The sequence below is a fragment of the Phaseolus vulgaris genome, chromosome 2 (genome assembly GCF_051622355.1).
Source record: "Phaseolus vulgaris cultivar YP4 chromosome 2, ASM5162235v1, whole genome shotgun sequence".
In the NCBI taxonomy this organism is placed as follows: domain Eukaryota; kingdom Viridiplantae; phylum Streptophyta; class Magnoliopsida; order Fabales; family Fabaceae; genus Phaseolus; species Phaseolus vulgaris.
Genome location: NC_143499.1, coordinates 36,678,469 through 36,695,809, shown reverse-complemented (window position 1 = coordinate 36,695,809; position 17,341 = coordinate 36,678,469). Strand labels below are relative to the sequence as shown.

At 28.4% G+C, this 17,341-nt stretch overlaps 1 protein-coding gene across 2 annotated transcripts; it reads left to right on the top strand.

The window, feature by feature from the left end:
• Window positions 1-5,944: 5,944 nt before the first annotated feature.
• Window positions 5,945-8,623, top strand: LOC137809573 (WRKY transcription factor 28). 2 transcript variants are annotated; one of them, XR_011080782.2, is made up of 4 exons: window positions 6,329-6,897; window positions 7,016-7,159; window positions 7,496-8,246; window positions 8,468-8,623. XR_011080782.2 is itself a non-coding variant. In XM_068610685.2 (3 exons), exons 1-3 carry the CDS (start codon window positions 6,428-6,430, stop codon window positions 7,956-7,958), a joined length of 1,077 nt encoding a protein of 358 aa, XP_068466786.1. In that variant the 5' UTR covers window positions 5,945-6,427; the 3' UTR covers window positions 7,959-8,426. The 2 variants fall into 2 exon arrangements, 1 of the variants encoding a protein (XP_068466786.1); XM_068610685.2 differs by lacking the exon at window positions 8,468-8,623 and having other exon boundaries at window positions 5,945-6,897; window positions 7,496-8,426.
• Window positions 8,624-17,341: the final 8,718 nt, after the last annotated feature.

The window sequence follows — 17,341 nt, the reverse complement described above, 5'->3', positions numbered from 1 at the left end:
TCAGAATCATTTAACCTTTTATCAATGCCAACAAAATTGATATTTTCATTGACTAGAAATTCTAGTAAAAAATCAATAATGTTTTGAGTATCATAATTTTGGTTAATATTAAAAGTATCATCAGAATTTTTATAAGAAAATATATTTTCATAAAAGATAACATTTTGGTTGGTAAAGATTTTCCTATTTTTAGTATCCAGTCAAACATATCCTTTTATACCTAATTTATATCCAAGAAAAACATACTTTCTAGATCTGGGTTCAAACAATCGAAGGGAATTTGTTTATTAAGTAAACAACATGTGCAGCAGAATACGACCAATAAGATTTAGGTAGTCTAGATTGAAAAATAAGACCGCGAGTTATGTTAAGGATATATTGATGTTTTCTCTCAACAAAAATTTTTTTGTTGAGAAGTTTCAACACAAGATTTTTTATGCAAGATCTCAAGCTTATCATATAACTCAATGAAATCAAACTCCTTACAATAATCAAACCTTATAATTTTGATATCAAGATTAAACTGTTTTTTAGCATACATGAAAAAATTGGATAAAAGGTTTCTAGTCTTAGCTTTTGATTTCATAAGATATATTCAAGTGTGTCTAATATGATCATCAACAATAGTTAAGAAATACATATGCCCATGAATAGAAGCAATTCCAATAGGTCCCTAAATATCAACATGAATCAGATTAAAAACATTTAAAGAATGTGTATTACTTTGCCAAAAAGGTAGTTCATTTTGTTTGGAAAAATGACAAGTATCACAAGCAATTTTAGAAATAGAGTGCACAAAGGAAAAAATTCTACAAATCTATTCAATAGTTTTGCTACCAGGATGACCTAATCTCTAATGCCAAAGATCAATATTGTTTTCATTACATTTAAGAACAATGTTAAGCACAAAACTATTTTCGAATCCAATGTGAAAATCATGAAGGTACTATTTTCGAATTCAAAGTTAGAATTACTTACATTGTTACTAATTTTTTTCATAGTTAGCCATGAGAAACAAATTAGCTTCTTCATCACTTTCACTTGAGTTTATAGAAGACATAGAGTCGTTGTCTTCCTTTGCTATGTAGCATTTTTTGTTCTTCAAAGTATCTTTTCCTCAAATTGTTGTTTCATGATAAATGAGTGTCAAATAGGTTTAATATGACGCTACTTACCATACTAAAAAAACATGTGTATGCAAATTCTTTCTCAGCCTTCTTGAAGACAATTTTTGTACTGAGAAAACTTGTTTTTGTTTTTAATTTATAAGAACTTTGAAAATTATTTATCCAATAAGTACAAGTTCTCACTATCTGAATTAATCTAAATATTTATCTTCTTCCATTGAATCTTATTTAACCACGTCAACTTTTAGGGTTATGTTTCTTCTTTTCACCTTCCTCTTATTCCTTTAGTCTTCCAAGCTCTAATTTGTGTTCTCTTAACTTATCAAATAGTGATCTTATATTCATAGAAGTTAGATATATTATGGTGACCTTATGTTGTTATTTTCTATTCAAACTCCTCAAAATCTTGATATTGAGTTCTCTTTGGCAAACTTCTTTCTAAGGGCTAGTGGATGATTTACTATATGTGAACCTCTTTGCAATAATTAAAGCATCTTAAACATCTCATACTCTTGAATGATAATGTTCTTCTTTAAATGTTTTTCTTTTTCGATTACTTCATGAATGACTTCAAGGATACTTCATCGCTCCTTTGCATTTGAACACATTAAAACATGATAAAACTCATCAAGCTTAAAAGCAAAAGAAATTACACAAGGACCATTAATCATTTCATCCCAAATATCTTTATCAATTAATTCAAGAAAAAAAAACATTTTAATTTTTTTAAAAAAATAATTTTTATCCTAAAAATAAGCTCAATTTATCATAGTACCCTCATTAAGGTTTGAGAGTATCAACCATTTTTGGATCAACAAGTTTGGATAACTAAAAAAATACACAAATGTAAAAAAATAAAGAGATTATACATTACAAAAAAGGGTAAATTGGTGCAAAAGATATTTTTCTCAAACAACTTTTCCTCTAATTTTTCAATTTTTCTAATTAATAATAATAAAATATTGAGAAAAGCAATCTGAATCTATTCAATTCAATCAGATCTATTTTGAGATGTATTTCTGTTCTTAAAAATCAACCAAGCAATCTGAATCTATTCAATTCAATCAGATCCAAAATATTGTTCAAAAATATTGTTTTTCTTTTAAGAATCTTGAAATCTCTTCATATAAGGTAAAAGTAATCAACTTAATTAAATCTATGTATTTTTTTTTTAAATTTGAGAGAAAACTTTACACTCTTTCGAAAAGTACATTTAATTAATTATTACAAGTGATGATAGATTATTGTGTTCTTGAGTAAATATGGACATCCATCATGAACTAATTAATTGATTATTTTGAATAATAATTGATTATTTGTGCAAATAGTATTTTGAACATCCATTAATATAATTAACTATTTACGAATCCATATGTAATCTTTCAAAAGTGAGGATATTTTGATAAAAATATATATTTTAGTATATAATTGATTAATATATTCTTATTCAGTTTTAAAAAATTAAAAAAAAGTGTGTAAGGAATTTTTAAACAACTTATTAAGAATTATTTTATGCTTATAGCTAAGAATATATAATCCAATGCATGAATCACAAAAACTTACCCATAATAAGAATAACAAACATTTCAATATGTATATACAACACCAAAATAACTCTATATATACTCTCTTCATAATAATATAATATTAGTGAATCAAATCATATTTTTAGAATAAAATAATTTATTATTAACATAGGGAAAATTTAAGTTGCATGAGATTTCTTTTATGATCAATTGAAATCAATTCAGTATCTAAAGACTCTTATTTATATTATAATATAAAAACCTAAATGGGTTACATATGCACTTATTCAGTATCTGTTTAAACTTATGATAGAAGTATTCGATAGAGAATATTTCTTGGTAATTAAAAAAGTAGTATCACATACAATCCTAATTTTATTGAATGACTAAACTACTCACTGTTGGTTGAGTCAATAATTGAGTTGCAGTATTCATTTTGTTTTATAGTGCAAACACATGGGAGAAGATGGAGAAAAATGTTCATATTGTATCTATCATTTTAAAATTTACTTTTTTTTTAAATTACTTTTTTAAAATAACCTGTTTGACTTTTATTACATTAAGCATATCACAATTTAGCATGTACCATTTTTTACATTTATTTATTTCTCTTAAACTATAGCTAATTGGTTAGGTTTAGTTTAATTGTACTTTTCATCTCAAATTATAGTTTTTTCATATTGGAATTGTATCAAAATGTGGCTATATACAGCAAAACAACATGCAAATCTCTTTCCATATTCTCTTTGTTTTTTTTTTCTTCTATAAAACCTGAATGGGAAACATTTTCCTGTAATATATCTTCTTTGTACTTCTCTTCTGAGTTGTGCTTTGTTTTTCCCCCCCACATGTATAGGCAAATTAATGCTCATTAATCCCTTTTTAATCTAATTTTATTAATCTGTTCTACGGAGAGTTGGAGTTATATGTTTTACTCTCTAAAATTATCATAAGTCATTGTCAAATCACTAAATTTCGAATGGCAAGGAAAATTAAAATTATGCAAATATATGCATTAACATAATTGAATATGAAATATTACAATTCCACATTTGTTATACCTAACCTAATTGACACAATTAAAATTAGTGGAACTAAAACAGCATACTAAAACACACAAAAATACAATTAAGCAAACAAAAGTTTTATTACTTAAACTTAATCAAAAGTATAAAGAAAAACACTAAGTGAACTGTTATAATATTCTCTTACATGTGTTGAATTCCTAAAAATAAAATAAAAAATAAGAGACATTTTAATATTTAGACATCATGCTAAACTAATAAATATACTTGTAGGGGGGTCTCTATTGGTCGTTGAAGATTCTCCCCTAGTACATATTTTCATGTTGCAAAGCACTTTATTTTATTTTATGGGGTCAACAGAAGCACTTGAGTCTTGAATTTTCTTACTCTATGGGTCAGTGAAGATGAAGAAGAACTAGAAAGGTGCAGGAAGATGCGGCAACAAGAAAAACCATTAATGAAGGTGCAACAATATTCATGTTAAGGTTAATATGGTTCTTAATATGTAGTTAATGAGGTGCATTGAACACAAATGAGTTGTCAATTTTAATTAAATTAATGTTTAATTAATCATGGGGGAGGACAAAGGAGAGAAAACATAAGATTAAAATAGGGTTGGTATTCGTTACAAAAGCTTGAAGTGTTATTCTTGGATTATGACCTTATAGGACTTTCTCCCATTAACATCATTATTGGACTGTGCCAACTTACTGCAAACTACACTATCATTTCTATCTATCTTCTCCGGCATCTATGGCAAACATATACACCATAATCATCATCAACATCAACATGATTGGTTTCAATTTTGAATTTTTTTTCTATGTACAAAATAAAAGGTACCCTTCTTAGCAAGGGCAAAGTTTGGCTTGATTTGATTATTATTATTATTATTGGAGCAAGCATTGTGTTGGATTGGGTTTACGTAAAGCATGTGTAGTAGCTAGAAAAAGAAAAAGAAAAAGAAAAAACAAAGGGAGTGAAAGGGAAAGGAGTAAAAAGGAGATGATGAAATCCAAATTAAGGAGAAGATGTGTGAATGGCATGGCCATGCAATAATAATGTTCATGGCCAAACCTCAATAGTAGATTGTAGATGCTGACGTAGGCACCTCGTCAGCAGAACAAACCCACACACCGTCTACGCCACGTGCCTATCACTGTGTCGGCTACGGTCAAAAGCCGGTGCCAGTCCCAGACACGTGTGACCTTTCTATTATCCCCAAACCAAATTTTGTATTTTCTAATTTATAAGTCCAAAAGTTTGAATCATTGACTTCAACACTCACTAATCACCCTCTCTCCACGCGCTCCTCGACCACCTCCACCACACGCGCCCAATCTAAACGGAACGTCCCCGTTTTTTACACGTGATGTATGTATAAATTGTGGACTCGCAATGTTGCACCCTAATTTAATCTGTGTTTAACCTTCACACCTTCTTCATCTAACATTTTAATTTCACAAAAGATTCCAAAATTTAACTAAATTTAAGAATTATAATTTTTATTCATTCTTTCCATTTTTTTTTATTAAATATGTCATTTAATTTATTAATAGTACTGTTAATTACCCATCTGCATAAATATTAATAATAGATTTGATAACAGTGGTTATGATGGATTAAATATATATTAATGATAGATTAAATTGTTTAATTTCAAAATTAGAGAAACAGAAACAAATCTGTAATATATGGAATGAAAATGATTTGAATCCCTTAAAATGTTGAAACAGTGTGGATGGATATGTTCCTTGGCAAGAGTGCAGAAATTTTAGAGGATTGAAAAGTGTTTAGAACAGCCACTTGGATATGTCTAGAAAAAGAGATGAGAATCACGTAAAAATAATATCACAGTCAACCATGCTTCATTTGACTATTCTTTTCCTACTGAACCAAAAAATGGAAACAAGAGCAGCGGCTACAGATTTTAACTGGGTGAGACCACCTCGGATTCTAGTCTATATTTTTGTTTTTTACACATGGAATTACTGGTTTCATGGATTTCGGCAAACAAGGTGGAGAGAACACAGAAACTTTCTTCTTCTTCTTCATTTTTTTATAATTTTGGGTTGAAAAGAAAAGCTATTGGTTTTTAGAAGACTCCCAATTGGACTGAATAGTCAAGGAAATTTAAAAAATGAACCCACATTTTTATTGCAACTCTTTGAGTTTCAAAAGGCTGAAGATTCGGTTATGCCAAATATTAATTGAGATTACATAAGAGTGGTTAAATTTTATATAAGAAAACTCTACATTTAGTCTTGACCAGGGAATTCTCATATTATATTTTAATGCATATTTAGCCGAGAGTGTGATTAGTTAAGGAATTAATAAGAAACGTTTAGATTAATAGGTATAATTTGTTGTTGTTGTTGGATAGTTAGAAGCAATAGATAGTTGATTTATTTATAGGAGAGGGAGGCTCCAGTGAGAATCACCCTGTCTCCATAACTAATATGGATGAGTTTCCTTAATGGAAGTAACATGACTGAAAATGTTTCCGTATGAGAAAGCACTTTCTGGTCTTCTGATTGGAAGCTATTTTGTCAACCTCCTTTTAAAAGTGACCATAGCAGCTCCCCATTCAAACCCAAAGACTTTTTTCTATTTCCTTTTTTTTTAATCTTATAAATACACGCATTAATAACTTCAAGAGATAAGCTACATAGTCCCACCAAGCATACGCGACCTCACACACTACTACTCTTTTCTTCTCTTCTCTTCCCTTCTCTTCTCTTTCTTCTTCATGTCTGTTGAACCTAAAGAACTTTACTACCAGGACCTTGTCCTAGACCACAACAATCAGCAGGGCACAGGAGCAGGAGGAGGAGGATCTGACATGTACGAAAAGCACTTTTCCTCTTCCTTAATCCCTGCAGGTTCAACACCATATGATTCACAACCCTTTGATCCCTCCTACATGACCTTCACTGACTGTTTGCAAGGGGCCATGGACTACAATTCTCTTGCAACTTCCTTTGGCCTTTCTCCTTCCTCATCGGAGGTTTTCTCATCTGTTGAAGGAAACCACAAGCCTGCAGAAGGAGGAGATGGAGGTGTTGGCAGTGGTGGAAGTGAAACCCTTGCGACCCTTAACTCGTCTATCTCTTCTTCATCTTCTGAGGCTGGGGCTGAAGAAGATTCAGGAAAGAGCAAAAAGGATAGGCAGGTGAAACCAGAAGAAGAAGGAGGAGGAGGAGAAAACTCTAAGAAAGGGTGAGTCACTTTTTTTCTCATTTTCTTTACCTGATCTAGCTCAACCCCCCGTTTTTATATATTTCTCTTGTTTATGTTTAAATGGTGCAACTTATAATCTGTTGCTTTTAAATTACAGGCACAAGGATAAGAAGAAAGGAGAGAAGAAACAGAAGGAGCCAAGGTTTGCCTTCATGACCAAGAGTGAGGTTGATCACCTTGAAGATGGATACAGATGGAGAAAATATGGACAGAAAGCTGTCAAGAATAGCCCTTACCCAAGGTATGAACACGTTTTTCCCTTTCCTTGCACCCAAATAAGATCAAAATCAAGCCTAGCTAGATTTCACACAAATTCCATTTGCCGCTGATGTTATTATAGTTCCATCAATCTCTTAGATCTTTACATTTCAGATAAATATAATTAATCTGTTTCTAATATGACTTATTAATAGAGACATTATTATTCCTCCCGATTGAATCCTAACGAAAACCAACAAAAGGAAAATCAAACTAGACCTCATTATTGGTTATTTGTCCGTAGACTTCACACAATGGCTTCAAATGTGTGAAGTGAGGTATTTTGATGGATGATGATGGTGGTGAATGAATATTGCAGGAGCTACTACAGGTGCACTACACAGAAGTGCACAGTGAAGAAACGCGTGGAGAGGTCATTTCAGGACCCAACCACTGTGATAACAACGTATGAAGGTCAGCACAACCATCCGGTCCCCACATCGCTGAGAGGGAATGCGGCCGCAGGAATGTTCACACCTTCTTTGCTCGCCACACCAACTCCACTTGCAGCCGGGTCAAACTTCCCTCAAGATCTCTTCCTTCACATGCATCACCACCACCCTCACCATCACTTTCACAACACCCTCTTCTCCACACAATCAACAAACGCTGTTACTACCACCACCACCACTGTTACAACTGCTGCCACTCCTCCCTCCATTTACTCTTCCTATAACATTAACAACTCTCTTCTTCACAACCAGTATCTTCCTTCTGAATATGGTCTCCTTCAAGACATAGTCCCTTCCATGTTCCACAACAAGACACACCCCCAGAATTAATTCAAACCAACCATGCATCTACTCACTTTTTTTCCCTTAATCTTCCTCTTATATATGTGTGATACCTATATCTATACCTATATCTATATCTATATATCAGTTTTTGGCCTTGTTCATGGTCCACTTTGTATATACAGTTAATTTGAAGAGATAGTTTTGTTTAGTTATGTGATCCTGACTCATCATCACAAACTCTAGCCTGCTTCAGATTCTTTGTTTCGAAGTGGGTTGGCTTGACATCGATCTGCTATAGTGGGTGGAGACTGGTTTGAAGGAAAAAAACTTGGGGTACGTGTTTAGGCTCATATAAGTACTTGTACTTAGAAACAAGATCTTTTTTATGTGTATTGGTCATGTGTATGCATGCAGCTCATTTGAGATTTTCGCATATATCCAATGACTGGTGTAACGTTATTGATCTGATTGAAATATTACTTCATATATGCATGGGTCGGTGGACATTGTTTCTCTCCATTTTGCATTCTTTTCCTCCTTATGATGGCTTCAAGAACTTGTGCAAGATTTGTTTAAAGCCATTCTTGAGGCACCAGGTGAAAAGGTATTCCATTATTTGTGGAGAGAGATTTTTTTAAGAGAAATGTCAACACTATCAGATGAAATTATTATAAATCAATGAAGCTTTTCTTCTCACTTCTTTTATTTAATTATTATTAATCGCAATTTTTTTGAGTCTTTCTCTTACTTTTTTGTTTAATGTCTCCATTTTCTGATTTTTTTAAAAAAATTTAATTAAAATATGTGTCAGAAAAAGTTAGAGAATATTGCTAACTTTTTAAAATAAATCTACAACTCATAAATTTCATCTATATATTAGATTTGTTAATAGTGTTATAATGTATTCCTAAAACAAAATCTTCAAACTAGACCCTTATAATTATCATATAATTAACCTACAAAAAGAGGAACTCTCAAATTATGTCCGAGGCAGGTAAACTTATATAAATAGTTTTTTATTTATTTAACCAAAGGACAAGTAATCTCCAGCAGACTCAAAGAAAATTTGAGGAATAGCAGCAAAACCCAAAATATATTGGCTTTCTGAATAATGAAAATTATTGCCTTTGCTTACTCTTAGAAAGGGAAACCATAAAATGATTTTTACGTTTGCCTAACATATCTTTAATGGTCAAAGTAAAACAAAGCTGCTTAGTATTGTGAAATAGAAATTTCCTTCGTTTTTTTTCTTCTTTTTGGGGTCAACAGAGCATGATCTGTTATGTGTGTGTGTGTATATATATATATATATATATATATATATATATATATATTTGTGTGTGTGAAAGATTAACTAAAAGCTTCATAAAGCTAGAATTTGTCTAAATTTAACATCATCATGGCTTAGAAGCCTTCATGTAAATGGAATTGTATTCCACAACATCTACCTAATTCATTATTCGTAATATTATTTTATAAATGAATGACTCAGATTTTTTAATGATCCATGATAATTCATTTACTTTCTGACATGAAATAAAAAAAAAATTGCTTTGAGATCAGAGAAAAACTTTGTGGCTGACAAAGAGCCAAGAAGGTGTGAACAAGCCATATATATATGCAAGGATGAAATTAAGTGAGATGATTCATTAAAAGACCCATGGCCTAACCTATTTCAAAAATAATTAGTTAGGCTTGAGTTTATAGAAATGGTTGTTTAACCAAGTACCAACTTAATAAACAATTAAAAGAAAATTTATTCAGTATTTATTAGCTTATTTATAGTATTTATACATAATTAAAGTTTTATGATATTTATACAACTAAAACAATTATAAATAAACATAGCACATGTTAAATATTGTGTACACAATGTATTCATTATTAGACTAAAACTTGCATCTATTTAAATACTAAATCTTATTTTTAAACTTAAAAAACCTCAATAGAATTTCAGTACCGAAGTAAACTTTCTAATTAGATCAGGCTTTCGTATTCTTTTATCAAAGAAAAAGTTAGGTTCTACATAATTTTGATTTTTTTTATATTTATATTTGACTAATAATAAAGATAATATTATAGTAAATTATATTAATTCTTAATATTGTAAGCAGAAGGAGCCTATCTCGATTCAAGTGATTGGTTAGAAACCTCTCATTAATTAATTCCTGAAATTGTTAAAATCATTCATTTTTCTTCTAACTTAAAAAATGTTACTCCCTTTATTAATTAATTAATTCCATTATTGTTTCTTGATAATAATTAAAAAAAAAACTGTTTACAGAGTGTTCAATACTTTTGATCTCAATAATGTGTTCTATTTTACAAATAAACACTTTGAATGCTACAATTTTGTAGGACAATTATATATGCAGAAGAGCTGTGATTCTATTGAAGCTATATGAGTTATTTATTTGTTAGAGACCTAATTGAAAATTATTTATATATTGATATGAGTCCATGGCATGATATTGGAATCCTTGGCCTAGTATTAGAGTTCATGTAGAATAATTCATGAGGGTGGGTGTCAAATATTTAATATAGAATAATTCATGTACTTTTGCAAACAAAGCCTAAAACATTTTATATATTGGTTTATGACAGTAATTTGAGAGAATGACTCGAGAGTAAAGACACTAACAATAATTAGGGGTCTACATAAACATAATACTTGGAATAGCTTATATAAATATTTTTTTATTAACAATAAATAATAAATTAAATATGTTGTGATTGAACTCTTATACATATACATATCTTTACAATTTTACTATTAAATTTTAAAAAAAAAATCTTATTTTATAGTTTGATTATCTCTTATGTTACCTCCTTCCTTCCTTTTCGTAAAAGAGATTCACATTTCTATTTTGATAAAGGAGTATTAAAATAAGTTAAAACAAGAGACAATTTAATTTATCATGGATTCTAAGTTGAGTTGCATTGGAAAAATATTTGTTTAAAATGTGTATTAAATTGAAACTTTACGAATTAAACAGATTTGAGTCGAGTTGAAGATGGTTTATCCATAATTTACTAATAACAACTCTTTACAGTTTTTTCATTATAATTATTTATTATTTTTAATTATTTAGATTGATACTTTTATTTTTTTAAGATTGAAATGTTGTTCAATATAATTTTTGAATAGTTTGAATCTTCAACATATTTATTTGCAAATTATGTAAGTTAACATTTTCATATTTATTTTTATTTATATAATATTATTATTTTTAATTATAGTTAATGTTTAGTTAGATAGATTAAATATAAATAAGTAAATCCAATCAGTATACTTTTGATTGTACTACAATAAATATATAAAAGAAGTTGTGAGGACAAAATATATTTAAAATAAGTCAAATTTATATTGAATTAAGCATGGTTACAAAATTTCTAGCTCATTAAGAAGTCAGCTTTTTTTTAGTTCTTTCATTATTATCCCGACTCTTAAATTGGCTCATTTGAACATCTCTATTCACATATATATATATATATATATATATATATATATATATATTGCTAATTTTATAATGGAAATGTTAAATGCGGTTCCTAATTTAAAGGATAATGTGTTATTAAATAAGTAACCCTTTTTAAACATTGACTCCTTTATAGTGAGCATGCATTCCATGGTTTTTGAACCCTTTTCATGAGTCTAACAAATTTGGTCTTCTAAGAGGGGCGTACGTGTGTACATGATCATCTTTTTTTCTCTTGGAACTAAACAATTTTTTTTCCTTTTTGACCAAAACAAAACAACCAATTTTGCTTTCCTTTTTCTTGTCTATTCCGAAAGGACGATATAGTATTGGTTAAACCCACACAAAAGATAAATTAAGAAAGAATACAAAGGGAAAAAAACACAATGATAACGATATTGTGAACATATACTCGTGGAGAACGGGGTATGGTGTTGGAAAGATTAATAGTACAGTGAAGTTTGGATAGTTATCAACTTTTTAAACACTTTTAAGATGCTAATCTTGACATATATAACACTTTTTCCAGGTTCTAATTCTTTAAAAAGTTTACATTGCATCTACATTGTATTATTTATATTACAGTTTTTCATGTATAATACTAATGCTATTATTTATATTATAGTTTTACATGTATAATACTAATGTTATATATCCTCCTCGGGTTTAATAGGTCGAATGCTCAACAAGGACGAAAGGTCACTCGGCCAAGAAATGTAAGAAACGGAAATTTTATCAATTAATTAGACTAATTTAAATTAGGAATTACAAAATCTCATTAATGGTTTATTGAGTTTAGTACAAGGTTATTAGGAAAGAATGTCAAAAAAAACTATAAATAAAGGAGGACCCTACAAATAAAAGGTAATGACTTTTTTAGTTTAAAATACACAAATACACAAATTCATATTGACACTCTAGTTGACTTAAGCATTGGAATATCTTTGCCCCACCTACCTCACACCTTTTTAAATTGAACGGGGAAAAAAAGTTGAATCAAAGATATTCGATAAAGGACATTTAACATTATAATTTTTTCTCCCAAAGTTAATTTCCTAATTGGTACAAATTTAACAATAACACAATAATAGAGCTATTAAAGGTTTCTTTTTTTTTAAAAAAAATAACTACTTTCTTTTTCATCATGGAACTGTTTTTGTTTTCAAATTATAAAGTTAGCAGCCATTTTCCTTCTCGTTTTCGACAACTCTGTCTAATATGGTCCTCACAAGACATACAGTCATTAACTGTATTTATTGGATAAATAAGTATGCCCATTTTTCTATCTAGTGGAAATAATATTGAATACTATTTATTTGATAAAAACCGTGAAAATAAGGGTTGTCAAAATATTAAAAATAATTATAATAATGTGCACACAAATTTAGTTATTGAAATTCGTATTCACTACAAGAAAAACATGAAATAAAAATTAATTTTAGAGATAAAAAAAATTAGTTACTATAGTAACTAAATTAGAGATCATTTTAGAAACTAAAAAAAAAATGGTTTCTAAATTAGTTTCTTAAATGGTTTATAAACTGGTATCTAATTAGCAACCAAACTACCAATTATTTAGTTTCTAAATTTGGTAGTAAAAACTTTGATTGTTAACTGTTTACCAATTTAGAAACCATTTAACAAAAACTAATTTAGAAACCAAAAATTTTTTAGTCTCTAAAATGGTCTCTAATTTAATTACTATAACAACTAATTATTTTTTGCCACTAAAAATTAGTTTCTATTTCATAATTTTCTTGTAGTGATTCCTTTACATATATCAAGAAAAAGGTACGTGAAATAAAAAGGTATAAATAAACTTTATATTTGTATATTCTTATCTAATAATTGATTGATATTTACTAATATTACTCATAATGATGAAAAAAATTGTGTAACAATAAATTAATTAAAATTATTCAATTTTATTTTAAAAAATAAACATTAAGTTTAACTTAATTTTATAAAAATTAGGTGAAATTGGTATCAAAAATAATTATCTTATTTCATCAAATTGATGACAATGTATTAGATTAGACCGGCTAAATATAGACCCTATCTGACAAGGAGGATGAACGATCATAGCACTTTTTTTCTTCTCACTTTTGGTGAACTTTGGGGAGAATGAGATAAGCAAATCTTTTAGAAGATTGGAGAGTCTCCAGGAGGTTTTCATTGCTAGAAGACTTAATTAAAGAGGTGAAGGTTTCTATTTCGTCAAATTCTTTGGAATAAAAATTTTTGTTGCAATGGAAAAAAGTCTAGATACCATATGAATTAGTAATATGAAGTTACATGTCAATAGACCTAGTATAGAAGATATGAATGACATCCACGACAATAATCAATAGTATGGGAGCCCAAGGTAATTCAAGTATGGAAAAGGAAAGAGTCAGGCATGATGCTTAATGAGGAAATCAAACGACAATGGGTTTAGAGAAAGAATGGAGGGGTCAAGTGATAAATATTAGAGAAGAAAACCAAGACTAGTGATAAGTGTCATATTTCAATAATATTTCATATTAAAATACAGACATTTATGGATATTTATTGATAAAATAATTATAATTTAATTCCTAATTTATGAATTTAAGTCTTTTTAAATATTTTGTATTTTGTGATTATATTATGAATAAGAACTATTTATTCCCAAAATTATGTTAATTTCAGGATTCTTGGAGAAAATGGAGATGAAAGGGTTAAAGGAGAATATACAAAATGGAAATGGAAGGTTGGAATGCTCAAAACTTACCCAAAAACTTGCCTAAGCCAGAAGCATTCTAGAGAAACTCACCCAAGCGAGCCCAATCTCGCCCAAGCAAGATCACTATAGAGAAGTTGGGTTTTTTCTCGTCCAACTCGCTCAATCGAGAAGTCACTTAGCCTAAGCCCAACTAGGTTAAATATGAGGCATGAGGCCAATCTTAGACATCATTGGGAGAATAGAAGGTGATAGAAAATCCTAGAAGAGACAACACTTAACTATTGAAATTATAGAATTAGAAATAAAAGAAGCGATATGGAAATGTGAGAGCAACAAGAGTCCCGGACTAGATGACTTCAATTTTAGTTTTATAAAGAGTTAATGAAGTACAATTAAATAAGTTTTGATTGAGCCCATAAAGGAATTCCAGGAGAAAGGGGAAATTCCACTTGGATGCAATGTATCTTTTGTTACTCTCATTCCAAAGTCGGACAACCTCAAGCTTTAGAAGAATTTAGACCGATTTCTCTTATTGGTTACTTTTACAAAATTTTGTCAAAAATCATAGCCAATAGATTAAAAAAAGTTCTTCTAAGTTTCATTGATTTTTCGCAATTTTCTTTTCTATGTTGAATAGTGTAATTGTGGCTAATGAAAATGTAGATGAGGTGAAACAAAAAGAAAAGGAAAGGTCTCATTCTAAAAGTAGACTTTTAAAAGACATATGATTCAGTGAGGTATGATTATTTGGTGTATATGATGCATAGAATGAGTTTTAATAATACTTGAATAGGATGGATACACTACCTTAGATCTTTCTTTTGTATATGGGTTGGGACATCCCTTAAATATTCCAATTTAATATATTTTATTCTTTGTTGATAAAAAAATGTTGGGTTGGTACCCCCCTTATATATATTATGAATTGATTTTATTTTTAGTTGTACGATTTTTAACACATTTTCCTCACGACGAGACTTCTCAACTCGTGCTTGGGATTATATATTTATGAGTGGACACGTGATTACTATAGTTTCAACTAACTCTCATTAGGATAAAGTCTAGATGACTAGTATCATCTTAATAAGTAGACTTTAAGTCTAACTCAACCTTTGTAAGGTTTGCACCCATCAAGAGATATGAGAGTCCTTACTTGAATAAGCTTATTGTATATGAAAATTCAATAAATTAATTTTATTTTTAATCGATATAGGATTTTATCTTCTTTCATAAATTTGACATTATAGGTAACTTTAATAAAAAGTATAATATTAAATGTATAGAATATGGTTCTTATGAGGAGAATTCACTTAAAAAATGAAAATAACCATAAATTAAAAAATTAATAATTGTGTTATAATCATGTTATAGATTTTATTAAATATACTTTATTCTACTATGCTTTTAAATTAATAACTCTCTAATAAACTATTATAACTACACTTTTATTTATTTTTAAATGCATTCCCATACTTTAAAAAAGAGTCAAATAAAAAAAATTAACACTAAAAGACCTTATATTTCAATATCTATAAAAATAGCTAAATCTCATTGTCTCGTTTTAATACTTTATATGTAATGTACTCATTTTAATACTTATATTTCTCTTTCTTCGAACAATTTCTTACAGAAATCGTGTCAAAAAGTAGCATATACAGTGAACATTTTTCTTATCTTTTATAAGTCTATTTGTCCAATTATTATAGATATTGAACTATCAACTACTCCCATAATTTGACACACGCAATCACTTTAGGTATAACATTTAAATGATATATAATAGGGATCTTTTCCTTTAATAAGGTAATGATGGTGAAGATCATAGCTAGCCAACGTCTATAAGAACAAGTAGCTTGTCTTTTTTATCAATTTATTAATCGATCTAATAAACGAATCAAAAATTAGATATGCATGAGTACACTTTATACTTATGACATGTGATTCATAATATATTTGTTTATTGCAAGTAGTTTTGACTTCCAACTATAATATTTGGTATATCCCTCTAACGAATGTACACATAAATTGCTCATGATATTATCAGAAATGTTATAGTTGAAGTTCACTACGGAGAGAAATAAGTTAGCACAAATAATATTTTCTATAAAATCTTTTATACATGTCTAATTTAGTAAGCTAAGAAACTTAGTGAGAAAAAACTCTAACTAAAACAAACTATAAATTATAAAAACTAAAATTATAGTATCATTCAAAGCATGAAATAGAGATGAAAATAGATAAACTAGATTTTATAGTAAAATATTACTTAGTTAGTTGTTACATTGTATAAAATTATTTTTAAAGTCTAATATGTACATTACATTATTTTTTATTTTAGAAAATACAAAATTATACTACACTTATATAATTATTGTCTAAATATAGAAAAGACGAACGGTTTTACAAATATAGTTTAAGAACTACTAAAGATCACGTTCATAAAATCGTTAATTACTTATACATTTTTAAGTTTTTTTTTAAATGTGTGAGCTTAACAATAAAATCATTGTCTAAAAGTGGTCATATACATATAAATGTGGCCTAAAAATAGAAAATGCAACATTTTTATAAATGTAGCTTATGAATTACAATAGACAACATTTTTTCTAGATATAGATATAGATGTTTAAGTCACAATTTTGTGAAAATAACCTTTAAAAAAGAATAAATCACATTACAAAAGTGTGGCCTAAAATAATAAAAATGTGATCTTTAATTGTGGACATTTTAAAATGTGTTTACTTTATCCCATATTTTTTAAATTATAGATATTAACTACATTTAATTAATTCATTGGAATTTTAAAAAAATAAAAAATTCTTATGTTTTGCTTCTTCTTTTTTTATTATCTAACACATTACCAAATCACAAGTTTATACTATTTTTTGAAATCCAAATCAAACCCAGTTCTAAAATCAATATCCAAATTATTAATATTATTATTAATAATAAAAATAAAAATATTGATAATACAAAATAACATTAATAATAACTTTAATGATATTAATATTAATAATAATAATTATGTTGTTAATAAAATTAATAATAATAATAATGTTAATATTATTATTATGATTATTATTATAAACATTATTTTTATTATCATTAACCATATTAATAATATTATTAATAATTATAATCATAATAATAATCATAATGATAATAATTGTAATATTATAAAGAATTTTTTTCTAGTGCAACGGTTATAGATTTTATGTTTATTAATGAAAACCGGAGTTTAATTT